General features: G+C 37.7%; 1 protein-coding gene across 1 annotated transcript; it reads left to right on the top strand.

Moving 5' to 3' along the window:
- On the top strand, positions 1-27,857 carry WDR37 (WD repeat domain 37; the record flags this gene model as incomplete). Its single annotated transcript, XM_079538665.1, has 13 exons — positions 1-138; positions 3,098-3,194; positions 5,387-5,482; positions 5,634-5,698; positions 8,221-8,356; positions 9,738-9,809; positions 11,985-12,029; positions 14,241-14,317; positions 15,637-15,874; positions 16,373-16,514; positions 26,009-26,143; positions 26,532-26,646; positions 27,726-27,857. The coding sequence occupies 13 exons, from the start codon at positions 1-3 to the stop codon at positions 27,855-27,857; spliced, it is 1,488 nt and encodes a 495-aa protein (XP_079394791.1).

Below are 27,857 nucleotides of genomic sequence, written 5' to 3'. Positions count from 1 at the left end.
ATGCCAATAGAAAGTGGAAGCTGTGCATCTGCTCGCCAAGCAAAGCAGAAACGCAAATCGCACAGTCTTTCAATCCGAAGAACCAACAGTTCTGAGCAAGAACGGGCAGGACTGCAGAGAGACATGTTGGAAGGGCAGGTAAAGTAATACACCTCTGCTTAGGTGACTTCCTTAGTGGGGGTGGGATTTTTTTTTTTTTTTATGAACAGTTTATTCTATGTGGAAAAAAAACAAAAATCAGTAATGAAATACATGTAGTAAAGCCAGAGAAACAACAGACTTGTTTGCTTTCAATGTTGACCATCTTTGAAGGACGATCGATGCTGTTTCCAGGCTCATGAAACCTTTTATTAGCTTTTACATATTCTTACATGAGTGGTAAAACCTTTAACAAAGAAACACCCTGTTCAGCATGCTGTGCCTCCCCCTGCATCTCCCCACATCTCAAAGTTGAAGACTGATTCATGATTTCACAAGTTTGAATTTGGAATAGTAGTTACTCAGGACTATGAATAAACTGAAATATTTGTGATTACAACTTTGAAAGGGAAGGTATTGGTGGGTATGCAGTCTGGCTTTCCTTCCTGCAGAGTGAAATCCTCTCTACTTGGCTGTATTTCTGCCTGCTTGACAGGTGTGAGCTAACTTACATTTTTCAGTGAGGTTTTTTGTTTTGTTTTTGAACTCATTTCAGTTGCAGATGCGGTTTTTCTGTGCACGTAAATTTAAGTGAACAACAATCATAAACTTCCATAATGTTTATAATCATGTCAGCCTCAGTAGTAAATGTAGTCAGTAGCCTAATGCTTCACCTTACAGTATGGAAATTAACTGTAACGAAGACTCCTACAGGAAGTGTTTCAAGCAGTGCTGGCTAACATAAGCAAATAACAGCCAGGAGACTACTTAGTATCAAACTGAATATGCAGTGTAAATGTGGGCCTGGCAAAGATGATGTAAGACTTGATTTGTATCAGAGAGTTATTTCGAAATACTGTTTTGCTGTGCGAAACCTCACTTTCTCTTCTGAGCTGTCTGCTGGTACTCCGAAATGAACAGCTTGTATTTCACTGGTGTGACAGGCTTTCCTACTGAATCTGTTATTCAGTTAACTACAATATTAGTTTTGTCATCCGAAAGTTGTATCTAAATACTTTCCTGCACAGCAGACTGCTCATGTCCTGTAACTGAAAACAATTGCAGCCTTCCTTCAGGAACAAAGGACAGCTGAGAGATCAACCCTTGCTACCATATCTGTGTAGAAAACAAAAATATTAACTTATTTTGGTATTTCTTATCAAACTCTACAAATGTGTTACACTATGATATGTAGAATTTTTAAATGCTTTATCGGTTAGCTTTCTTAATTTGTTGATTTAACCTTGAACAGCCCACTGGCCAATTCTAACTTGTAGAGAATATTAATGCCACAATTAATATTAGTGAAAATTAATGAATATTAATCACAATGGAGCTATAAATGACATGAGATCTGGGTAATGTGTTTTTTTTTTTTTTTTTTTTTTTTTTTTTTTTCCTTTTTACCATGTTGGTTACTTTAACCAACCATGTTGGTTTAGATTTGCTAATGCTTCCAGGCTCTGAGAAGGAAGTTAAAAACCTTCCCTATATTCTGAAGTTTTAGTAGGATAACTGAATTTCTTTTATAATCTGGAATTCGTGGGTAGTTGAATCTGAAGTATTTGTTCAATCTTCAGTGTTTCTCTTAACAGTGCTTAATTTGTGAGGAGCACAAATTGCTCCTTTTAGCACTATGCCTGTTTCTATGAGTTGAAAGTAGCAAGCTGAAAGTATCAAAAAGACTGAATCATGCTCAAAGCAGGTGTGCTCTGTGCACATCTATTAGTAATATCTCTTGCTCTTGTCCTTAAATTCCATGTCCATAAATAACCTATCTGGCTTTTTGGAGATAGTCATCCTGAACATAAGAACTACAGTATTATGTTAAGTTGTGGTTGCTTAAGTGCTGACTTGATCAAAGATGCCTGCTGCCCTCTAATGGCTACCATGCGCATTTGTTCGTGTTTCAGTTTACGAGAACAGAAGGAATTTCTTTTTGGTTTGGCTTTGCTGGAACAGTGAAGAACAAAACAAACCATAATCATCGTTAAACTTCCTTTGAAATGATGTTCACTGTAATTTGGGTGATGTCCCGTATTAATGTTATGTTCTGTAATGGTTTTTCTGTAATTTAAGGCCTCTAATAGTGGTGATTTGCATTGTGGCAGAAGCAGACTGATTTTTTTTCTTTTTTTTTATAGCTGGTGTCAAGACTTTGAAATTAAAAACTTTTTTCTTTTTCACGATTTCTTTTTTTTTTTTTTTTTATGTTGCTAAGTGCACACGCCTGATGTATTTGATAGGTGAATGCTGAGATGACAGTTATGCTTGAAGGGTCATTGAATATGTTCTAGAATGTCATAGAATGGCCTGGGTTGAAAAGGACCACAGTGATCATCTAGTTTCAACCCCCCTGCTGTGTGCAGGGTCACCAACCAGCAGACCAGGCTGCCCAGAGCCACATCCAGCCTGGCCTTGAATGCCTTCAGAGAAAGGAGTAGTTGGGCCTTTTTACTGTTAGGATAAGGCTCACTAAGCAGAAACTCTTCTTGAAACATTTGGCTAACTAGATAAGTAATAACTGCATAAGCCAGCTGCATGTTGCAGTGTATCAGCAACTGAAGAAAAGAATACTTTTAGTAGAATTTACTTGCATATTGTTCAATAGTAAAAAATAAAAATAATAAAAAAATCTGTGCACTTGAGTTTTGTCCTTTGAAAAGAGTACATGAAAAAAAAAAGTAAAGTAACATGAGTTACCTTATATTGTACAGAAAGGTCCCCCAGTCTTTTTATTTTATGTTACATTGCAGAAGAAGGTTTAAGTTTTCTTTTTGTCAGGAGGTAGGAAACTTCTAAAGTGGGCTTATGGTTGAAACGCAATTGGAGGTGCATGTATATACATCTTCAATTTAATGCTAAGTTTAATTATATGTATATGTGTTAAATATGTTACATATTTAACTTAGTGTATGTATATGTAACTAAATGTAAAACCCAGTGTTTTGCCTCCTAGGATTCTAAACTACCATCTTCTGTTCGGAACACGCTCCTCGAACTTTTTGGACAAATAGAGCGGGAGTTTGAAAATTTGTATATTGAAAATTTGGAATGTGAGTATATAGTTTTTCCAGCAACTTAAGAACTCACTGAATCTAGGATATAGTACTTGAAAAGATTGCACTGAGTGCTGTAATGTAATCAATTGAGTTTTTCTGTGAGGCATTTAAAAGTTGTTTTGAACTTGTATTGAAAGTGCTTATTAGTGCATCGTGTAGCCAGCACCTGCAGCTGCTCATGAGTTTTGAAGTTGAGCACTCAGTAAAACACTCCAAGTGTTATCTGCAAAAAAAATATGACATGTAATGTAACGTATTGAAATGATCCAAAGTGATGTACAATCTAGAATAACACAAGCAGCTATATAGCAAAGTCCCTGCTAAATTTTCCTTGTTAGGTTTTGGAAGCTTGGCTTCTGCATTGTCAAACCTGTCTACATTGGCTCCACGTCAAACTTTTTTCCACACTTTAGCTATTCTCACTGTTAAACCAAACACTCAAGTTACAGTAACATTCTTGCTTTGTTATTGGAAATGTGCTGCTTTTTTATTCTATCAAAAAGCTGAGATTGTGTTGGTTAAATGCTTTCAACACTACACCATTTTTTACATTAGTGGAAGTTTGCGCACCTGACTTTCAGTTTCCTGCTAAGTTGGCTGGAAGTGAGAAAAGTTTGTTCTTGGATTTTTTTTTTTCCCCCACACAGAACATTCATGAAGCTTCAAAAGCTCATCAGAAAAGCAAACAGTGAATTCTCCTGTAACCCTCAGAGTGTAATTTTCCATCAATCCCATTTCTTTTACTTCTGCATCTTTCTCCTTCACCACAGTGTTGTTTTTCACTCCTGGCATTCGTGATCTCTCAGCTCCCAGGATGACTTCCAAGTTGCTCACAGTTATTTTGGCTCTTGGTCTAACTCCTTCATTGGTGTTGCAGTTACATTCAGTAGAGAATCTCAGGTTTTCCTTCCTGGCTATTCATGTATTCTCTTTCCCTTATTACAACTAAGTTCTAGTCTCTTCTAATTCCTTAATTAATTCCTTAATTCTTTCAGCTGTTTATTTTAATCTCCCTGACTTATTTGTTTTAGTCATCTGTTACTACAAGCTTGTCTTTGTTTCGTGTTGTGTTTAGTAAGTTTAGATGTTTGTTACTAGGAACACAGGAAAGAAAATCCTGCTTTGCTCATTTCCAGCAAACTGGAGGTGGTATGCAAGTGTAAGCTGGCTTTTTATAATGCTTATGACTGAGACTTCTGTTGTGCATTTTTCAGAAATTAGGAAAAACCACGATCCTAATGGATCGTGTTTTCCCAGATCAGAACTTGTGTCAAAGCCTGGGAACAAACGACCTTTTTGAGGAAGTTGTAAGAATTTGTGGGAAAGGCAGACCTAGCCTTCTTCTTCAGAACAAGCTGAAAACTGCCTGGCTAAAGACTTTCAATGAAATTTGACCTGAGGAAGATGTTTAAAGTTATCAGCCCAGATTTTAGGGAATAACTATGAGCCACTGGGAATGTTCTTTGTGAAGTGAAATCAGACTATTTAAACCAGCTAAGCATTTGGAAATCTCTTAAGAGTACCTGATCTTACTGTACCATTGCTCTGTTGCTCAAATGACACTGGCAAGGGTTATAAGTAATTGAGAGAAAAGCACGTTCTTGTTTCAAATGAATACCTTGTGTTTTGTGCAAAAAATAATCTGATGGTACTTAATGTTTCTAAAACACTTGAATGTAAAATATATACATTATTCTTCTGATTTTTAAAGAGTCTCAAAGAATAAAATGTATCTTTGGGGTCCTTTCTTGTGGAATCTCTAACTGTAAACAAGAGGTGAGGGAAGAATACTATTTGATGGTTACTAAAGTCTTTGTCAAGAAGCAACATACATTGCCATAAATGTACTAGCTGCACAATTAGTAAGTTTTCTGCCTTCTGTTGGATTTGAGTCAGTGTAGGTGGACCATATATTTTACAGAAACTGCTTTGTTAACATTTAGTCACATTTAATAGTAAAAATATCTAATTAGAAGCCAACAATGCTTTCCTTGGAATCAGGGTCAAGGTAGATCTCTGGAAGATTTTGTTCATGTCATTGTGAGAACTGCTTCTATAAAATTGAAGTTCATCTCTTTTCCTGTCCTCAGGAAGACACGTTTCTTGTAACACTTTTTATTTACAATGTTAATGATTTTGTTAATGGTACTCCTATTTTTGTATTAATTTGAATTTTTTGTTGTCAGTACGTAGAGAGATTGATACACTTAATGAGCGTTTAGCAGCCGAAGGACAGACAATCGATGGAGCTGAACTGAGCAAAGGACAACTGAAAACAAAAGGTCAGAGAACCACAAAGAATCTTAAATCATATTTTTGAATGTAATTTTTTGTACTTGGCTGGTCCAAACTTGGCATCTGTTGACGAGTTACTTATAAAAATAAGCTAATATTGTTTGAAATATCTTCCTTTGTATTTATTTGTCTCAACAGCCAGCCATAGTACCAGTCAACTTTCTCAGAAATTAAAGACAACTTACAAGGCATCTACTAGCAAGGTATGAGACAAATTAAATCTCTACTCATTAGTGTGTACTCATGAGACTAATATGGCTGTCTTAAGTGGTAAATTATAGTTTCTTTAAACTAAGTAGTGCTGTTTTTTATGTAGATCTGCTTCGGGAAGAACAGTATCTTTATCTTGGATGCATCAATTTCTCATTACTTCTATCACACCATTACCTTTTTTTATAGTAACTACTTATTTAAAAAAAAATGGATGGTGAAGGGGGGAGGACATTTGCGTGCATATGCACGAGCAGTAGCTCTTTAAAGAGAATTAGCATTTTGATGAGGGAAATGAAAATGAATTGACTGAGTTTACTTGCAGAGGATTGAGTTCTCTGTATAGAAGGCAGTATGTGAAGTTATATGGATTTAACAAATAGGGCAAAGCTGAAACACAGTCAGATATTACCTGGTTATCTGCATACGAAACTGTGAGATCTGCTGAAATAATATAAAAACTTTCCTCAGGTCTGTAGAAAGTTGCATGGCATTTAAACATTTGCTTTCTTGGAAAAATGTTTATGAATACGTAAAGAACCAAGAAATGACCTTGACACCACCTGAGCCAATAACTGGTGTACAAAGTGAGGAACAGCTAGTAGGAATTAAAAAACAAACAAACAAAAAACCCCAGAGATCTCATGTGTAGAGAAATTATCAATTAAATCAGTATCTATAGCTGTCTATAAGTATGTATGTCCTTGAAATTCTGACTCCTCCTGTTTGTAGAAAATGGCTTATACTAAAAAGGAGCATTATGGCCTTGCCAGTAAGTAATGATTGAACTGTGCAGCAGTTTTGGAAACGTTTGTACTTGTTGATTAGTAGGAGAGGGGGTTTTCCCCAGGAACTTTTGCATGAGGATTTGACTCAAAATTAGAATAGCAGTGTGCAAATGTAGTTTGAATGCAGGATTGAGAGTTGAGAAACTTATTTTGAAATCTGAGAGGAGCATTGTGTTAGTCCCTAAATGTTTACTTAATTCTACTGTTCCATTTCTCATCTGTTACTCAGTTTAGTTCAAGGACCACGTTCAGTGTTAAAGTCTCATCCATATGGTTGTAGTAAAAACTTATGAAACTGTAGTGTGAACTATTAATTTTTGCCATTAACCTGTTTTCCTTTCAATGCAGCCTTAATGGTTGTTGCTTCTGTTGATATAAAATAGGAATGCGCACTAACAGTTAATTTGAAATTCCAACAGGGCATTGTCATTTTACCACTGGAAAGCTGTCATGCTCAGGATCTGGAATATCCTAGTTTTAAGACTTAAAGATGTCCTTTAACTTGTAAAAACCTTAATTTGCTTTAATGACATTCCTCAGACACTTTTTATTACCACAAACAAATAGGATTTTAACCTTTTATGTTTTTTGTATTTTACCTTTTGGTAAAATATACAAATATACATTTGGAATGTATATGATTAGTTTCCTAATCTTTATGAAGTTGAAGATGTGGTTTGTGTTGAAGTATTCAAAGGTTTTGAATCAACAGGTCATGTAGATAGATACTTTCCCATAATTGCATGCTGAGCAAAGCGCTGAAGAATTGCTTTGTTTGTTTGTTTTTGTTTTAACAAAGCTTTTCAGAAAGTCTTTTGCAAAGCACATTTATGAATTTGTGGGATAAATATTTGGGGGGTAATAATAAGATATTTATAACTTTAACTTTTCTTTTTTTTCTTTGAGTAATCTTTTAGCAGTCTTGTTTTTGGTTGTCCGTGGAAATGTTACAAGAAAGCAAGAAAGTTTGTTTATTTTAGAAGTACTACTGTCCTCTGTTACCTGAAAATTTCTGCAAATGTGATACCTTTATTGTCTGGAGGTTTCAGTTTTCTTTTATTACAGTATCTTGTAGTTCTCCCATTTTTGCTACATTTTTTCTTCCTTTAATTTAGTACAATTTATGCACGCACTAATTTGAATCTTCTTGATTTTCCCTTAACATTGAGGGAATGTAATTGTCAGATTTATCCAAATGTTTGAACCTTGAAAATGTGTTATTACACAGAACCTGGCACGTGCTCTTAGGTTAGTGTTTGATGTGGTTAGCTTTTTGCAGTTCTGAAAAAAAAATGGTGTTGAGTTTGTGAAATGGAATGTTTCTGTACCTTACTGGAATAGTGCGTATTATCAAAGACAATACACTCGACTTCACAGACTGTCTCTAAGTTGTCTGATGAAGTTGTTTGGGAATAAACTTTTTTTTTTCTTTAATAATCCTAACCTATACCTGATGGGAAGTTCACACTGCATTTGTACAACTGATTACTCCAGTGAGGTTATATTACTACAGTACAGAGTAGTTTAGCCTTATGTAAACAGGGGCACACTGTAAGAAATCAAGTATGTTTGCATTGCAACTCGCTTTTCTATCATCAAATGACAAATTCTTAGCAATAGTGAACGGTAAGAAAATGAGTATGAGCAACTTAGTATCTATTTGTTTGTGAAGTAATTACTTAATCTTGTGTCTGTGTGGGAAAAACGTGATCTTTCTGCTCTTTCAGATTGTATCCAGTTTTAAAACTACAACATCAAGAGCAATCTGTCAACTGGTAAAGGAATATATTGGCCACAGGGATGGCATTTGGGATGTCAGTGTTGCGAAAACTCAGCCAGTGGTTTTGGGAACTGCATCTGCTGGTAAGCTTTTGTGTTGCTTGCACATTCGGACAATTCTGGTTTAAACTCTGAATAAAAGCAAGTGTTCATCAAGAGCATACCTGAATTCTTCATACCACCACTGAACTGTACTCTGAAAGAGTTGATTTAAAGGAGTTCAGTAGCTTAGAAATAAATTGGACTTTCCTTGAAATGCATTTATCCTGTAGAAAATTCAAACATCCTCGCTGTTCTTAAGTATATGTCAGTTAGCCTTGGTGCAGGTCACTCTTCCCTTAGGGCCAGCTCTAGCTTGTTGGATGGTGTAAAAGGAAGGTTCTTGGAGCTGCTTGCTTGAAGAGGTGTCTTGCACACAGTGCTGTACTCCTCTATTCAGAGATCCCTGTAAGATTCTCTAGCAGTGTTACTTAGCATTATAAGAACAGCTGACATTGGGATCATAGCTTGCATATTCTTGTGTACTCAAGTTCTTTGGGCTGTTGCTTAAGGATCTAGAGGCAGCTAAAAACCTTATTTTGTCAGTTGTTAAGCATCTAACTAGATTTCTCACTCTCTACTGAAGAGAGGAAACATTTACTGACTTATTCAGTAGTACCTGTGATGATGCAAAAATCAGTCTAGAGGCTTGTGTGTTTGCAACAATTTTAGGAAATAAATAATAATCAGTTAGAGTTGGTCAGTTTGAGTTGTCAGTCTTTTGAAGAGGAAATAGAAATTGAAGACACTTACCATACACAAATACTATGGACCAGAAACCTTTTTTGCTCCATAAACTGAACTGTAACCATTTTTATATGCCCACTGAGAGGCACATTTTGTCTTTGTACTGATTGAACTTGGAAACAGCCGTTCTCCAATTCAGGATTAAAATTTTCCTTGGTTAAAAAATACTTGTGTTAATAATTCACTTGAGGTTGTGGGTGGGTAAAATAGTGACATTTGGAGTCCTTTTTAAGTAAGTTTTCATAGTGTTTGGCAGGGCATTTGAGACTTCTAGGCATAAAGTAAATAGTTTGTGCATAGAACTTTTGTTCCTAGTGACTCATTGGGATTTTCATCGCTGAACTCTTTGTGTTTCTTAGTCTCATTCAGAACATTATACATAAGTATATACTCAAGTTAGGAAAAATACCACAAATAGAATTTGCCTTTCTGTACTTATGCAAAATAATTCTGACTGGGGTAGCTCCATTTAATTCTTTTGAGAGATGTGTTAAGTTGTAATGATAGGAACGTTTTTCAAATATATGTGTAAGATAATGATCAAGAGGCCTTTTCTGGATTTGAAGTTTATTTCCTTTGGTGTGCCTTACAGTACAAGTTAACTTGCTTGCTGAATCAGAAGTAAAAGTGAAAACTATGTTTGTAACAAATATTTACTGCTACTTTTCAATCTTTATAGATCATACTGCTTTGCTGTGGAGCATAGAAACAGGGAAGTGCCTTGTCAAGTATGTAGGGCATGTTGGATCAGGTAAGATGGGAGCATGTTGTGAAAACTGGAAACAGTGGTTTTGGGAGGGGGAAGTGCCTTTTGTACACCTGCAAAAAAGTTTACTGTGGTTTGACTTCGTGGTTTGCCAATACCATTAGCAAATTAATTGTAAAATTCCATCAGTCTTCTTACAGGGAATATCTTCTAATGTGATTTTTTTTTTTTTTTTTTTTTTTTTTTTTTTTAGAGAGGAGTATTAAGATAGTTCTGTAAATTCTGAATGAATAAACAAATACATATTCAGAAATTTGTGGACACAGTTACAAGAAGAGTTAAACCATGCACTTAAGAGTGTTGTCTAAATGCTTCTTGAATACCAACAGACTTAGGTCTGTCACCACTTCTTCGATGAGCCTGGTCCAGTGTTTGACTTACGGTGCTCTTGGTGAAAAAGTTTATTTCCCAGTTCCCAATCTGAACTTTCCCTGACACAGCTTTAAGCAATTCCTTTTCATCCTGTAGCCTCTCTACAGAGAGATAGTAGGCACTTCCCACTACACTCATACCCTGTGAGGGAATTACAGACAGCAATGAGGTCACCCCTTGTTCTCTTCCAGGATGAACAAACAAGTACCTCAGCTTCTCATAAGTCATATCCTCAAGTCCTTTCACCATCCAAAGAAGGGCATTTCTATTATTTTTATATTCTTGTATTGTGAAGCCTGAAACTGCATGCAATACTTGAGGTGAGGCCACGTCAGTGCTGAATATAGAAGGACAATTACTTCTGACCAGTTAGCTATTCTGTTCATTCTGGGATACAGTTGGCTCTTCTGGCTGACAGGGCACATTGTTGGCTCATTCTGATCCAAAGCTGAGCCAGCTGTACCCTAGTTTATATATACTTCCAGGATTGCATTGGTCTAGGTGCAGAATCTGGCATTTGTTCTTGTTAAATTTTTCATACGATTGATGGTTGCCCATCTAATAAGACATCTCTGTAAGACCTCTCAACCCTCAAGGGAATCAGTGGCTTCTCTTAATTATCATACATAAACTTACTTAGTGTGCACTCAACTGCTGTGTCAAGGTGATTGATTAAAAACACTGAAGAGAACTGGTCCTGAAATTGAGCCCTAGGGAACACCACCTATGTGGTTTAAAAACTCCAACCACTGATGCGTTTTTTTTCTTCTTTTTTTTTTCTTCTTTTTTTATCAATTGCTACTTGGATAATGATGAAATCAACGAAAGGCTCTAAACTATGTTTAAATAGATGTGTGTAAACTGTTCAAACCAAAGAAAAAAAGAACAGTGTTACATTCTAGTTTATGTAGCTTCCATTCAGTAAAACTTTGTTCGCTTGCTTATGTGTGACAGTTGATTTGAAATGTTGGATGTCAGCAGTTATTACGCTATTGAGGTGATTTAGTGTGAACAATGAGTATCTTTTTCAACTCGATACTAAGCAAATTCCAGCATTCTCCTGAGAGCATAGGCATCTATTTTACTTAAATGATGAACACAAATGATTTTTAAGTTCTTTCTCCAACTGTTGAAGCAAAGCTTATGGGTTTAGCAAATAAAAATGCTTAGTAATGTAATTAAAACTTATTCATTGAAATAAAAAATGAAGAGCAGCTTTGTAGGCTGACAGAATTCTTGCAGGGCTGTATTTTAAAACAATCGTGCTTCAATTACATGTAGTTGCAGGACTGAAATCTATTTTGTTATTTGCATTGGATCTTTAGGCATTTGTTCTTGCAGTCGTTAGCAACAATGAGGAAGTTTAATGATTAGGTTAGGAATAGTTATGAATAATTAAATTCACCTTATGGAGATCTAGAGCATTATTTCCAATCAGCTTGCACACAATTGCTTGAAAGTAGTTTGTTTGTCCTCTTTAACATGAAACACTTGTAGTAGGTTCAGGAAATAATTTGCTAGAAAATGTATATTGTGGTATCTGTGATGACTTTCTGAAACTAAATCTCACAGGACCTTTCCAACCCAAGTCATTCTATGACTGCTTTGTTGATACTGCATAGGCTGATGTGCTCCAATATTATGGTTTCTCTTAACTAAGGGGTTGCAATCCTACAAAAAGTCAATTAAAACTGAAGTCTTCTTGATGTCTCAATGCTTGTAATGATAAAAAATTGTGAAGTAATTCTTTTAGTACACTAGCTTAAAGCTCTGTTTTGTTTTTTGCAGTAAACTCGATAAAGTTTCATCCAACTGAGCAAGTGGCTCTTACAGGTATGGGTTTTTCATTTAGCGTCTATTTAATCATTTTGGAAAAATAAGTGTGTCATTTCCTACTGTCTTTCTGGTGTTGTAGGGGCCTCTCTCTTCTACTTTGTCAGTACCACTGTTGATTAAGTTATCGTTATTTTTTAAGGAATAAGAGATCAGACCTACATCATTCTATCTATGTTTATCATGCCATACTGACATTTGTGCTCGGTCACTTGGAATCGTACATCTTAATACTTTTGAATTACTTAATGTTTCTGGAAGTAAAGTAAAAGTTACTGAATATGCACAAGAAAAAATGAAAACACAAATGGTAGTGTAAGGATGTTTTCAGGACAGAGAGTCAACATCAGTATAAATTTGAGTTTGCAGGTGATCTCATGTGTTTAATGCTGTGGACTGTGCAGCCCAGCAATTGCTGCAGTACGCTTAGGATTAAAGAGGTGTGACTGCTTAGATTTTCCTGTTTACATATGCTACCTGTAGTCAGTGTTGGAGTACCATAAACAATATTATGTAAGCTGACTTGCTGTCCCAGAAATCATTCAGAGTTAATGAGCTGTCTTCTACCCTTCTTGGTCTTTTACAAGAAATTTTTTAAACGCAGTTTTTATGGTTTATGTGCCAAGCCTGTGCACATGCATAACAAACTGCTTTTCACCTCAGTGTAGGACTCTCAGTGCTGCCCCTGAGTATTAGAAACATGTTTGTTTTGTCCATAGAAAAGAAAATCACAGAATCACCCGGGTTGGAAGGGACCTCAAGGATCATGTAGTTCCAACCCCCCTGCCTAGCAGGGCCACCAAACATACACATTTAGATCAGGTTGCCCAGGACCCCGTCCAACCTGGCCTTGAACACGTCCAGGGACGGGGCATCCACAACCTCCCTGGGCAGCCCGTTCCAGGGCCTAACCACTCTCCTCGTAAAGAACTTCCCCCTAACATCCAACCTAAATCTTCCCTCCTTCAACTTGGATCCATTTCCCCTAGTCCTGCTATTGTCAGCCCTTATGAAGAGTTTACTCCCCTCCTGGGTGTAGGTTCCCTTCAGGTATTGATAGGCTGCAATGAGGTCGCCCCGCAGCCTTCTCTTCTCCAGGCTGAACAAGCCCAACTCCCTCAGCCTGTCCTCATAGGGGAGGTGCTCTAGCCCCCTGATCATCTTAGTCGCCCTCCTCTGGACCCTTTCCAAAATCTCCATGTCTTTCTTGTACTGAGGGCTCCACACCTGGACACAGTACTCCAGATGGGGCCTCACAAGAGCCGAGTAGAGAGGGACAATCACTTCCCTGTCCCTGCTGACCACCCCTCTCCTGATGGAGCCCAGGATCCCATTTGCCTTTCGAGCTGCCAGAGCGCACTGCTGGCTCATGTTGAGTCTCTCGTCCATCAGGACCCCCAGGTCCTTCTCTGCCGAGCTGCTCTCAAGGACCACTCCTCCCAGCTTGTACGGGTGCCTGGGGTTCTTCCGGCCCAAATGCAAAACCTTGCACTTTGCCGTGTTGAACCTCATTAGGTTCACCCGAGCCCAGCTTTCCAGCCTGTCGAGGTCCCTCTGAATGGCATCCCTTAAGTATAGTTAGTATTAGTTAGTAAGTTAAGTTAGTTAGTTAAGTTAGTATAGTTAGTATAGTTAGTAAGTTAAGTACAGTAGATCCTGAAATCAACTACTGAGCTGTGAACTGGTACCAGTTCAGCTGAGTTGCTTAATGTAAAGGCTGAATAGTTTCATTCCTGCTGTTTTGGCTTTCTCATAAAAAATGGGCTAGAAACATTTAGTAGATGAAATCATTGAATGAAGAGGAACTTCAGCATATTTGGGAAATAGCATATGAAAGATGGTACTTGATGTATAAAATACTTTCTTCAAATCCAATTTATTAGAAAAGCAGTGAAATTAGTGTTCTGATTTGTAGGATTTAAGTGGATATTTTCACTGCAGCAATGATCAATTTGGTAGCTAATTAAATTTTTACATGAGTTTTGTTCTCATCTGTGTTGAAGTCAGGGAAGTAACCATTTCATTAATATTGAGACTTGCTTACCAAAAAGGTTGTAACAGTGTCTGTTAAAAAGATGCCATGCAAACAGTGTTGCCAAATATGTAACATGAAAGCTTGTTTTGATTGTTCATGGAAATACTCTCATTTAATCAGTGCTCCCTTTCTCTCTCCCTCTCCATTTCTTTTTTTACTTTCTTTTCCCTGTGCAGCATCTGGAGACCAGACAGCTCACATCTGGAGATACATAGTACAGTTGCCTACACCTCAGCCAACTGCAGACTGCAATGTAAGCAATCAACTTGCTTCAACTAAACTAATTGCACAGCAGTTTCATTGGATGTGGGTGTTATGGTAGTACTGAACATTACATTTATACATAATTAAAAATTACGTGATTTCAGGATTGCAGAAGGTGGGGGTTTAAGGTTTTATTTGAATATGTCTATTTCTGTATCTTTAAAAAAAAAAAGTAATTCCTTTCATGTTTCTGAAGAAACTACAATGCCCAAGTACCTTGAAAAAAAGTCAATTAAGGTAATAAGCACATAAGGTATAAGTAAATGAAGTGGCAAGTGCAGTTTTTCGCAACAATTAATTAAAATCATAAATAATAATAAAATTATTTCTGAACTTCTTAAGTTTTTGTCACATACCTCACTGAGGTATTTGAATAAACTATAGTTGCTATGAATTCAAAGTTGATGATAAAGTGTGTATCTTTGGCATTTTCTGAACCATATATTTAATATGATTTCTAATTGACCTTTGCCAGCATTAATCACACTGTCTGGATATTGCTGACAGGAAGAAAAAAAAAAAAAAAAGCCTGTGGACAACATTTTCTGGCTGGCAAATGCTATATGCAGCTTCAAATCAGCCTTACTAAATTGTGAAGACATGTAGTTTGTAGCATGAGCTTCTCAGTAAATGAAGTAGGGGCAAGAGGTGGCCATGTGATATGAAATGCGTGGGTAGATTTCTGCATGGCAAATGCTTGATTCAGATGAGTTGATTTGGAATTTTTATTTTGAAAGAGCAGTGCAAATGTTACCTTTTCCCATCCAAAAATAGTGAAAGAGGAGTGCATTTGTCTTGCGTGAGTAATGTGGGGTTCAAAGATCAATGCTTTTCTTTCGTATCCAGTTTACATACAGGATACGTTATTTAAAGACCAAAAGGCAATGTCAAGATATTGATTCTAAGAGATAAAAACATGACTCTAAATGGTTGTCTTCCCAAAGATTAAGACCGGTGCCTTTAAAAATTTAAAGGGAAAAGTCTCTTGATAATATGCATGGGAATGAAACTCATGGGTAATATAGGGAGAGGAATTACAGAAGAGGCTTGCCAGACTATATGTTGGACAGGTATTTAAACAGTTCAATAGAGATTTTAAAATGAAGAAGTTATTAAAAATTCATTTAATTCAACTGTCTTTTCCCTTCAACTATGATTTTGAAGTAGGCACTTAAATAGACGAGGTTCTGCAGAATTCACTACCCACATTCATGTTACATGGAGTTGGAAGCATTTACACTGTAAAATGTAACTTAGAGGCATTCTTTTCCATTTGTTTTCATTCTTTTTTCCTCTTGAATTTTATAGCAAGTGTCTGGAGAAGATGAATTTGAGTTCTCAGATAAAGATGAACCAGATGGAGATGGAGATGGTTCTAGTGATTGTCCCACTGTTAGAGCTCCATTAACTTCACTCAAAAGTCATCAAGGAGTGGTCATAGCAGCTGATTGGCTTGTTGGGGGGAAGCAAGCAGTGACAGCTTCATGGGATAGGACAGCAAACCTGTATGATGTAGAGACTTCTGAATTAGTCCATTCTCTTACAGGTATTTCTTCACTCAAAAAAGGTATAATTGGTGGTTTATTTTTATGGGGATCCCTTATTGTGAAAGTTGTATCTCTGAAGTATGGTGTGAATATGGTGAGCAACTTACATTGCTGCTTGGTGTTGCAGTGGTTTCTAAAATTCCAACCTTGTAAATTCACAGAGCATGACTTTGTGTTCTTTCAAGCATGTGATAGAGCCAACAGAACAGTTGTTTTAAACTGAATATAGCCAAATTTTCATTCTTGCAAAGTATTTCTGTTGTCTTTATGGCATATTAAGTAGCAGCAGTTTCTTAATCGTCATGTGAAATGAGTAGCACTTTTTTGGTTTTAAGTATAGTTCTAAACTTCACATCAACAAGTAGCATCAGAGTTTAAAATAATTAGTACACTTTTACTGATTGTTTAAAAGAGGCTATCAGCGTTCCATTCCAAGCACGTGTGGAAATGAAAAGTCTTGTTTTCACTACCTTATATGTTCTCATCTGTGATTGTAGGGCATGACCAAGAGCTAACACACTGTTGTACCCATCCCACCCAGCGTCTTGTGGTGACGTCCTCACGTGATACAACCTTCCGCCTGTGGGATTTCAGAGATCCTTCTATCCATTCTGTGAATGTCTTTCAGGGCCACACAGAGTAAGTGACAGTTTTTAATATTTTTATTTTTTACAAGTTATAAATGTATTTGGTTGCTAATATGAACAAAACTGTTCATATTCTCTTTTTGAGGTACTAAGTTAACTTTCCTACGTTGTAAGACCTGCTTTCACAGACCAGATGAGCTGTGGACAAAAAGCTGTACGTGAGGCAGCAGCATATGCTTGCAGCCCAGAAAGTCAAATGTATCCTCAGCTGCACCACAAGAGGAGTGGCCAGCAGGGCAAGAGAAGTAGTTGCTCCCCTCTGCTCTGCACCTGTGAGGCCGCATCTGGAATACTGGGCTCCCGATGTAAAAAAGATGCAGAGCGATACAGAGCTGTTGGAGTGGGTCCAGAGGAGGGCCGTAGTGGTGACTAGAGGGGCTCCTCTCTTGTGAAGCAAGGTTGAAGGAACTGGGCTTGTTCAGTTTGGACAAGAGACCTCACTGTGGCCTTTCAGTACTTGAAGAGAACTTACAAGCAGGTGGGGGACTGACTATTTACATCATCTGATAGATGATAGGACAAGGGAGAATGGCTTTAAACTGAAAGAGGGGAGATTTAGATAGGTGCAAGGAGGAAATTCTTTATTCAGAGGGTGGTGAGGCAGTGGAATAGGCTACCCCATCCCTGGAGGTGTTTAAGGCCAGGCTGGATGCAGCCCTGGGCAGCCTGAGCTGGTGGGTGGTGACTCTGCCCACAGCAGGGTTTGGAACTTGATGATCTTTAAGGTTCCTTCCAACCCAAGCTGCCCTGTGACCTCTCGGAGGTCCCATCTGACCTTAACTGTTCTGTAGTGTGGTGATTTATTTCATGTATTGTGACAAGCAGAGAAAATGTCTGATCAACTGTATTACCCCTAATCTACGAGCATAACTAACACACACACACACACACACACACACACACAAAAATCAACTAACTATCCTCATACCTTAAATCACCTTTAATTATAAATTTTATCTAGATATAATGTATAAATAATATCACACCATAAGCTATGGCTGCTGGCTTGAAAACGAAGTAGTGCTATATAACGTTTCAAAGAGAACAGTTAGGAGTTTTCTCCGAAAATCAGATTTTTTTCACACATACAGTTAAGATTGTTCCTGCCTTTTTGTACTGATCTGAGATCCAAACCATCATCAAATCCTAGCAATGCACGGTGGTTCAGAAGTTTCATTCCTTTGTGCTGCACTTGATACTGCAGCTGGCTTCTCTCTTGGATGCTGTAAAATGCTTGCGTTGGGCGTGAGTACTTCTCAATGCACTGGAACTAAAATGTGAATCTGAAGAGGAAAAACAGTTTTTACTAAATATTTCAGTGTCTGTGGAGCCTGTGAGCAGAGGCAGCAGACCTGTCAGCAGATGGCACCACAGCTCTGCCATGACTGCCAGACTGGGTGTCCATAGCTCCAGCTCACAGCTTCTAAAAAACTTCCCTCAAAAAGAGGCTCAGAGCTCCAGCCTCTGAAGTCGGGTGATAGCTGGCCACCCTACCACTTTTGTCTCTTAAACTTTGTGTCAGGCACATGATTCCTGGTTCCAAGAGCAATTTTTAGTTTTGGAAATTAGACAGAAAACCAAGGATTCAAACCTGATGAGATTTGCTTTTTTTCACTGCCATTTTATACTTTGTGTCTGTTTGCTTATTAAAGGCATAGGTGGATAGTGTAATTTCAAATTCCTTCCTTAGTAGCTGTAATGAATCAGATTTAAGATTTAGTCAAAATGGCACATGATTTATTAGAGATATAATGCAATGATACTGATGTTGAGAGGCTAAGAGACTTACATGCTGAGTATGATTTTATAAAGCTAATTGGCTTAAAAAAATGATAAACAGTTACTGTGCATTGCCTTGTACTATACAGTGATATGCTCTCAAAATAAGTATGTATGCCAGTGATGAGGGACTGTTTGTATTTAAAGTAAATGGACTAAGAATTACCTGTTATTTTGGTATTTGAGCATATAACTGTTCACTGTTAAAAGTGGGCTGTTTCTTGTAGTTTACTGCTGTCACAGTTCTGCTACAGTCCAAGAAAATCATTCTTCAGCAAAGGCAGAAGGAGCCTGTTGTGACTGTCACCCCTGTGCTGGCCTTCTTACACTGATGCCTTTTGATGTTTTGAATTAGTTGTAGTGGACTTGTCCGATTGCAGATGAGGCTCTTCTAGTGATAATGATTTTAACTTAGGCCTTTAAATCCTGTAGGTTGCTCATTCCAGTGTTTAATCTCCCTGTTAAACTTTTTGTGCTTTCCTAGTTGGACTAGCTTCAATTTCTGGTAACTGGATTTTATCTTGCCTTTTTAATATGAAAGAGTTTTGCATTCTGTATTAATAGATATTTAGGTGATGATAACGGTTTCATTTATTTGTTTTTTATAAACAAAGCATGTTTTCCAACATGTTTTGGCATTTACTAATCCAGAGGCCAAGTCAGTACCTGAATAATACTTCTGTACTTTAAGTCTGCATTCAGCTGAGTCCCTAAAGGGCATTCAGGTTGTCTTTTGAAGATCTGTAAACTTTGTTGACCTTTTCCTTGTATATGACTGTTTCAGTTCCTAACTTGTGTCACATTTAATCTTAGGTTTGATGCACCTCCTGTTTGCCTCCCTTGTTATTTCCTACAAGTTTAAAAATATGAATTAGTGTGGAAATAATACTAATTTTTAATTAAATATGCTTTTTCTCTGCATTTTGTGTGTGCACCACAACAAACTTTTATTCCTAGTACTGTTAATCCCTATCTATCTATGAGATGTCTATCAGAACCCTTGGAAAAGCTTATGTTTATGTCATCATCCATCCACTCACTTGTTCCATGTTAATTGAATGGACTTCCTAGGTTAGAGCCTTCCAGAAATTATGCTAGAATGGCTTGGGTTGGAAAGGCCCTCAGAAATCATTTAGTTCTAGCCCCAGTGCTGCGCTGCAGTGGGTGGTGGCTTGTAGTACTTCCTGACTACTGCATTCCTCCTTCCTTCATTAAGATTGTGTGGTTCTAGGAGAGGAATGGAAAGCTCCAGTACATCAGCTAGATCATAGAACCACAGAATGGCCTGGGTTGAAAAGGACCACAATGCTCATCCAGTTCCAACCCCCTGCTATGTGCAGGTCGCCAACCAGCAGACCAGGCTGCCCAGAGCCACATCCAGCCTGGCCTTGAATGCCTCCAGGGATGGGGCATCCACAGCCTCCTTGGGCAGCCTGTTCCAGTGCCTCACCACTCTCTGAATGAAAAACTTCCTCCTAATATCTAACCTAAACCTCCCTAGTGTCAGCTTAAGACCACTGCCCCTTGTCCTATCTCTATCAACCCTCATAAACAGCCTTTTACTTCCTTCCTGTTTATTGTGAGAACTGTGAAGCTAGTGAAGAGCAAATATGTCTTGCCTCTTCAACTTTTTATCTTGTAAATCCTACGATTGCTGGAAAATCTGAATTAAAAAGATGTAAAAATATTTGAGTAGTGATTTCATTAGAATGCTGGGCTGAATTCTGATATTTAGTGAATTTGGAATTCATTTCAAAATGGATTTCTTTAGATACTAATAGTTCTTTTTATTTTCATGGGCACTCAGGTTTGCTAAGGTCAGCAGGCTTTCCTTGATTCTTTGTTCCTCAAGATTTAATTCTCATTCTCTCTGATGTGTCTTAGTGAAATGAATGTGTAACTGCATGCTGTTTTACATACAAGTTCTGCATCTTCGACTAAAATCTGTGCAGTGAGAAGGAAGTATTTACAGGCTTCCTATGACAAACAAAATGTCACCAATTTGCTGCTCTCAGTGGAGCTCAACCAGTTTAAAGATTGGTTCCTCTGGAGATATTCCTGTTCCTAACTTAGCTTTTCCTGCCATCAGTGATACTTTACCTCCCATTTTTTCTACTGCTCCTAATCATTCCCCATGAGTTGGTTTCGGTTCAGCTTCTGTAGGAAGTGCAGAATTTTTCTCAGCTTTCTCCCAAACCTTTCTGACTAACTACATAATTCTTCTGTTACTTTAGTGGTACTGCCTTGTTCTGTTTCCTAAAAATTGTTTAATTAGGCTGTCACTGCCATGTTCATATAAAGGCAACATGACTTGAATTACTACACAATGATTAGTAGTAGTCAACTTATAATATATAGTCAAACTATGAGGGGAAGGCATTAAAATATGAGGTTATGGAGTTGATATTAGGTTCTGTAACTTTTTTAATGAGGAAAATTAGACTGCTTCTGTTTTTGAAATACTTTTTCATCTTTATTTTAAGAAAATAATGAAAAGCTAATGACTTTTAATTGCTGCGCCCTATAAAAGAAAAGTGCATAGGATTGTGGTGAAAATCAGTTGCAGGGAGGTTTTCCTACAGGAAATGCTACTTAAAAGTTTTAAGTGACTGATCTTACCTTAGCCAGTTCTCTGCTGTATAACCAGTGGCATGCCCTCTTTAAGCTAGAAGAGTAAGGAATTGAAGTTAAAAGCTAAAATAAGAAAATCCATTACACGTTTTATGTTAGGGGATTGGATATGTAACATACAAATTTTGAATGCCCTTCATGTTAGACATTGCAGTCACTTCAAAAAAAGATGTGGGCAGTAAATCCTGGAGAATCATAGAATGGCTTGGGTTGAAAATGAGCACGATGATCATCTACTTTCAATCCCCTGCCATGTGCAGGGTCACCAGGGTCACTAGACAAGGCTGCCCAGAGCCAATCTAAACTCTGTTTATGAATGCATGCTCTAAAAAGTGCTCTGTGTGTGTGTGTGTGTGTATTTTTTTAATTGACCCACATAAGAGTGTGGCCAAAGACCTTTTCTTTGTATCCTATTCAGTGGAGTCTAACACTTTATAGTGTTTTGTTGTTCTAAAGCTTACATAATGTATGCAGCAATACTGCAGGGATAAATGAACCTTTTTTATTCCATCCTAAAGGTAATGAAATTGATTTTAAAGACACCATAACTAATTTGCTAACTTGCCATTGAGTAATTCTCATAAAAGCTACTGATTGGTTTTCAGTACTGCATCATTTTATTATTTTAAGAAAGCTAGAAAGAAAAGGAGATATTTGTTGTTTTCTCTTGGGTATCATGAAGCACATGTCTCTGGAATAGGCGTTGTTGATTTAGTTGCTAGAAAATGACATTTCAGTGCTAACAACAGTCTCTCAACTCCCACCTTTTCTATGTTACTTTTTCATAGCTTGTTCTTAGCCTTTCTCAAGTTGGAGGAAAAAGCTCTGCTCATATTGGGAGATAAACTCAGAAATAGACTTAGGGAATTGTATGCTTATGTCTTCTGGGCATTGAGGTCCGTTAGCGCTCCTAAAACCTAACTGTGCACTCAGATGTGGAGGTATTGGTGTGTTCCTCACAGAGTATTTACGTGTCCAGGGCAGCAGTCCTTTTGGCTGGCATCTATTGTCCATAACTGTGGGTTTTAAACCCAGTTCCTGGCTTCCCGTCAGGCTGTGGGCTGCTTTGTGTAAGGATGTGCTTTATTCCCCTAATAGAATATACATCTTTCTTCAGGTTTAGTTCCTGAATGTTACCACTTACAATGTAAGACCCATATTTGAACACTTAAATGTTGTTTTTTAACTATGATTTAGTGTACATATTTATCTGAAAGCTCTCTTAGTTCATTTCCTCCAGAATTTAGTCCCTCGTGCCTGTTAGCACTCATGAACTTAGTCCATGTGCCCGCTAGTTCTGCTGCCAGGAAAGCATGTTTTCTCCAAGCATTCAACTGCAAATCCCAGTATGGGTTGCAAATCAAAATGGAAACAGAAGTGTTCACTTTTTTTTTTTTTTTTTTTTTTTTTTTTGATGCATTGCCAGTAAGTGTTCTGCATCAGCATTTCATGGTCCAACATTTTCAACATCACTTTTTTTTCTCCCTGTGTGTGAAATTTCAGCAGATTGTTATGCAAAACAGTTTTGTGTCTCAGTATGACTGGGGAGACAGCTGTTCGGCCTAATGAGGAGTGCTAGCACTACAGTATTTCTGTTGATTGAGACCCACGGAGGGAGCAGAATGTTCGAGGCCGGGCAGTGGTGTGTGGTGAGGAAGTGCCGTGCTGTCAGCTGGAAGTACACGCTCGGCTGCTCCCTACGACAAGATAAATGAGTTTTGCTGGGGTTTGGCAGAGGCTGAAGCTTTTCTGGAGAATAGTTGTAGCACACCAAACTCCTCCTGGGACCCATGGTTTGAAGTGTCATAAGACTGCTTCTTTTTTGCCAGGTTTTTTTTTCCCCACTGTCCTACGATACCTGTCATCTGTTTGATTTATTAAAAACCTAATGTCTTCTAGCATTCCCTTAACAAGGGTTGATGATCTTTTGTTGACACTTTTTATTAAAGTAGCCAAGGATATGTTAACCACAGGTTTAAGTTTAGTTAGAACAAACTGAAGATTACTAATGATGGAAAGTAAAAATGGCCAAGTGAAAATGCAGATCGATGTCTTTTAATGTTTTGATGTGAGTGGAGTCAGGGAGGCAATACCGAAAGGTTTTTGGTGTATTGGCTGCTCTGTCAACTTATTTCTTCCCATCACAGACTTTCCTTTGCTTGCTACTCAGGAAGTAGGCTTTCTTGTTGCTATTTTGCAGTAAGTAGGGCTTTTACATCTAGTCTCTGATTTCTGAGCTTTTAACAAGAAAGGCTATTTCTGTAGTCACTTGTGCTTGCAAACAGTGCATATCCCAGTCAGCAGTGCCTTTCAGTGATGAATTTTGGGATGGTAGTCAGTGGATGAAGACTACTAAACACACTTGTCAGGGTGTCGTGGAAAAATGCAAGGCAGTCTTCCTTTTCATAGAATCATATTGTGGTTTGGTTTGGAAGGGACCATTAAGATCACCTAGTTCCAACCCCCTGCTATAGACAGGGACACCTCCCACCAGACCAGGTTGCTCAAAGCCCAATCCAGCCTGGCCATGAATGCTTCCATGGAGTGGACATCCACAGCCTCTCTGGGCAACCTGTTCCAGTGTCTCACCACCCTCACAGTAAAGAATTTCTTCCTAATATCTAGTCTAAATCAGACTAGATATTAAACTCTTCCAGTTTAAAACCATTTCCTCATGTCCTGTCACTACATGCCGTTACCAAAAGTCCCTCCCCAGCTTTCCTGTAGACCCCCTTCAGGTACTGGAAGGCTGCTATGAGTCCCCCAGGCCTGCTCTTCTCCAGGCTGAAGCGCCTTAGCTCTCTCAGCCTGTCCTCACAGAGGAGTTGAGGTGCTCCAGCCCTCTGATCGTCTTTGTGGCCCTCCTCTAGATCTGCTCCAACAGCTCCAGGCCTTTCTTTTGCCTGTCTATCCTTTACCCAGTCATCAGAGTGCTACAGGGGAAGCTTCACAGCTCTTCTGTTTTACAGACTTTCTCCTGATGCGCCCAGTAGCATCTGTATGAATAGTTAAACTGAAAGTAGTGCAGACGAAGATTTTGTTTTATTTTGAAAATCATTTTCTTTTGACAGGAGCAGGAAGGATTGAGCTAATCTAGGACTGACATTCTGTTTGCATGGCAATGGCTTTGACTGTTTTCATTTGAAAGATGATAAATCTAAGAAAGAGAACTTTATGTGGTCAAAAAGACTTAACTATGTTTGACAGTGATAAGCGATAAAGGAGAACCAATATGAGATCAAAGAAGCTGGAAAACTGTTTAAAGTTGTGGAAAAAAGCATCCAAAATTGGAGGGTTATTTTAAGGCAGTTTCAGAACATATTCCAGCTATAATTGGAATAAAATGTATGATGGGAAAACAGATCATATCTGTGTGTTGGTAGCAGAATACTAAAATACTGTGTGTGTATTCACTCACGTGGAGCCTTTCCATGACTCGAATTCTTCATACTGTCATGTATAAGGAGGGCTCACAGTGTGTGTGAAGTGTACAGATTTAATAGTGTGAAAGTTCTAAACCTTATTTCAATGTGCTGCAGCAATATGGAGGTGTGAAGCATTTTTTTTTTTTTTTTTTGCAGCTTATGTGAAGAACTGGTGAGAAAATAAATGAAGAAAATTAGTAAGATTTGTGTAGGTTAGGCAAGCGGAAATCAAGTTGTGTGCAAAGAACACTCAAACTCTAGTCTGCATTAATTTGATTGTGTGAATGAATTATCTTCCCAAATGCAAAAGTGCCTCTTGAAAGATTCATCTGCTGTGGCCTTCATGTATCTTTTGGCTTTTTGTCTTTTGGTTCATGAATTCCAGAAGATTAGGTGAAGACCTCTTGATTCTTGTTATAAGCATCTCTCTGATAGCTTAGCTGCACTCTAATAATGCATTAGGAAGCTTGGTGTCATGAGTAAAGTGGACCTTCATCCTAATTAAAACTTAATTTGGTGTCAATTTAAATTAAGAGGCTCACATAAACTGGTCCATTGTGACCTGGCTAATGCTAATTTCAATCAGCAGTTTGGATAGGACATGAATTCAGATTTCTGCAGAACAACCAAAGTGACAGTAACGACTGACAACTTAAATTAAAATTACTAAATTCTACGAAATTGATATGCGTGACCCCAGTTACAAGATAGGTCATTAAATCAGTTCTGTAGAAACAGAGTTGAGAAGCCTCCCTAATGATTTTAGGCGCAGAAAAAATGCTTTGCTAGTGCGCTCTGAGCACAGAAAATAATTGGTTTTCATTTGAGAATCTGCATAGTATTTAACTGAAAACAGTACAAAAGTGTTAATTGCTTACTATGAAATAATAGGTAAAAGATGTAGAAAAGAAGTCATGAGAATTTTTCAGTTCGGCTCAGCAGTATGCTGTTCTTGGAAAGTATAAAATCCAAATGTAATAAAATCCTTTGTGTATGTGAATAGAATTAATATTTAACAATTACATATACATAAAAGTACATAAAATATGGTTCCTGGAAGGAGTAGTTTGTGTTTCTATTTGGTAGAAAGGTTCTTGATAGTCATTCTCTGGCTGACTGCCCATTTGTATCCATAGTGAGTGACGTTTAAAGGACTGGCTGCTCATGCTTCATGATGTTACTACTTGCCATGCGTCTTACCTGACTTAGAATTAAGCTACTCGTAAAACAGGGATTAAAATCAGAATTTGAAATTATTAGATTGAGATAGCTGCTGCTAGCAGAGTTACTCTGGAAGCTCTGTGCTTGTGTGTAGTACCATGTTTAGATTGCTTTAAAAATAGCGTTGGTTACAATCTCACATGGGGAAGTCTTTTATTGGGTACTAGTGATTCAGTTGTAGGTGTCTGATGTTCACATTAATACAGAACTTCAAAAGTGAATTAAGGTTTAATGAGCTATGCATTTCCTGTTCCATTATTATAAATGGAATATGAGAAATGCCTCCAGACTGACTCTCCACAGAAGGAGAAGGGGAAAAACAAGCTGTACATTCTAATGGAAGCATAGGAACAGAAACTTTAAATCGCTTGCTAGTTTAATAACAAACCTCAGGGCTTGACAGTTTTCTTTTTTACTCTTAATTGTTTAGCACTGTGACATCTGCAGTTTTTACTGTGGGAGACAATGTTGTTTCTGGTAGTGATGACCGTACTGTAAAAGTTTGGGATTTGAAAAACATGAGGTCTCCTATTGCTACCATTCGTACGGATTCTGCAGTAAATAGGTAAGCAGACCTTCAAATTATTATTTTCTTAATTAAGAGAAATTTAGTTTTAGTCACTGTAGTTAGAATTGTATAGTGAGATTTATGAGATTTTGAAAAAGGTCTGAAGTGGTTTAATAAACTAGAGATTTTAGTCAGCATTCATTTTCAATAAATACACTGCATTGCTTTTCTGAGACGTTTATATTGGATGCAGAAGTTAAGCCTGTTAGAATATCTGGCACAATGAACTATCTTAACAATTTAATACACTTTACTTTTGGCATGGATTCTATCCAGGAGGAATTGAGCTGTATCACTTCTTGAGATCTTAAACTTGCATTGTCGAGTTCTGTTTGCCAGGCTCACTGTTGTATGCATAACCCGCCTTTTTTTTCTCTCTGCACAGGATTAATGTATGTGTTGGCCAAAGAATCATTGCCCTTCCCCACGACAACCGACAGGTTAGGTTATTTGACATGTCAGGAGTGCGATTAGCACGCCTCCCTCGCAGTAATAGACAGGTAATGGAGTTCCTGTACCCTTAAAGTATGTCTCTTCTTCTCTTTATACAAGGATAAAAATAGGGTTTGATGTCTTTAGTGCAGAAGCTGAAGAAATGCTGAAAGACACTCAACTGTACGTGTAGACTGTAACTGAAAATGACCAGCATGCAAATAAGTGACGTATTTTAGATTTTTTTCATTGGCATTTGAAATGGTGTTTGAACTGAGTCTCATGGCGTTTTTCCCCTTGTGAAAATGGTAGTAATGTCTGCCTTCTCTGTGAAATAGAAAAAAAAAATGTTTGAGCGTTTTAAATGTGTTTTCATGTCTTGGTGTGAATCTGACTGTCCTATATTGCTCAAGCTTTATGGACATCATGGATGCATGTAGATACAGCTGACAGAATGTACAAAAGGGTTTGAAGAGCTGTTAACTGTTTACCTCTTGTTTACCTTCGTTACTGTGATTTTTAGTTTTTTTTTTTCTTTATTTTTCCTTAGTATTCATTAAAGCTGACACAACAGAAATGGAGGATTTTTTTATTTATTTGTTTTACTTGAGCACTTGTCAGAATCCTCCTTGGGGTATTCTTGTTGCTATTGAACAATGCATAGGGCATTATTTTTGCTCAGTAGGACATTCCTCCCACTGTACTGTTAGCCTTTCTGAGTTACAAACACGATTGACAGAAAGAAAAATCAACACTTCATCTTGCAGGTTCATAAGACAGTTGTTGCCAGCAAATTGTTTCTAGTTTTAAAGTTGCTTTTATAAGCAAAAGTGGTAAAATCAAAATTCAGTTTGCTTTTGTAAATAAAATGCCAATTAGATAGCAGGCATACTGTGAAAAACTCAAGTTTTGGAACTCCTGTTTGTTTGCTCCGGTATTTTTGGACCCAGTGCCAGCATTAAGCAGTCTCATTATCAGAAAGATTTTACCTTGCAGATGAAAATAACTATGACCTTTAGGATTCGCAAATTCTATTTATGAAAATGTAGAGCATTAGCAAGTTTCCATTTTGACTCTTGCCAATTTGTTGACACAGAAGCTTTCAAAAACGTTGTAAGTAATACTGACATCTCCTGATCTGTTGTAGGGCCACAGAAGAATGGTGTGCTGCTCCGCCTGGAGTGAAGATCACCCAATATGTAACCTCTTCACCTGTGGATTTGATCGTCAGGCTATTGGCTGGAACATCAATATCCCTGCTTTGTTACAAGAAAAGTGA

This window comes from Tetrao urogallus, assembly GCF_951394365.1.
Source record: "Tetrao urogallus genome assembly, chromosome: 7".
NCBI classification, from domain to species: Eukaryota; Metazoa; Chordata; class Aves; order Galliformes; family Phasianidae; genus Tetrao; species Tetrao urogallus.
The sequence above is the reverse complement of the archived record's forward strand: the minus strand, read 5'-3'. Positions and strand labels throughout refer to the sequence as shown.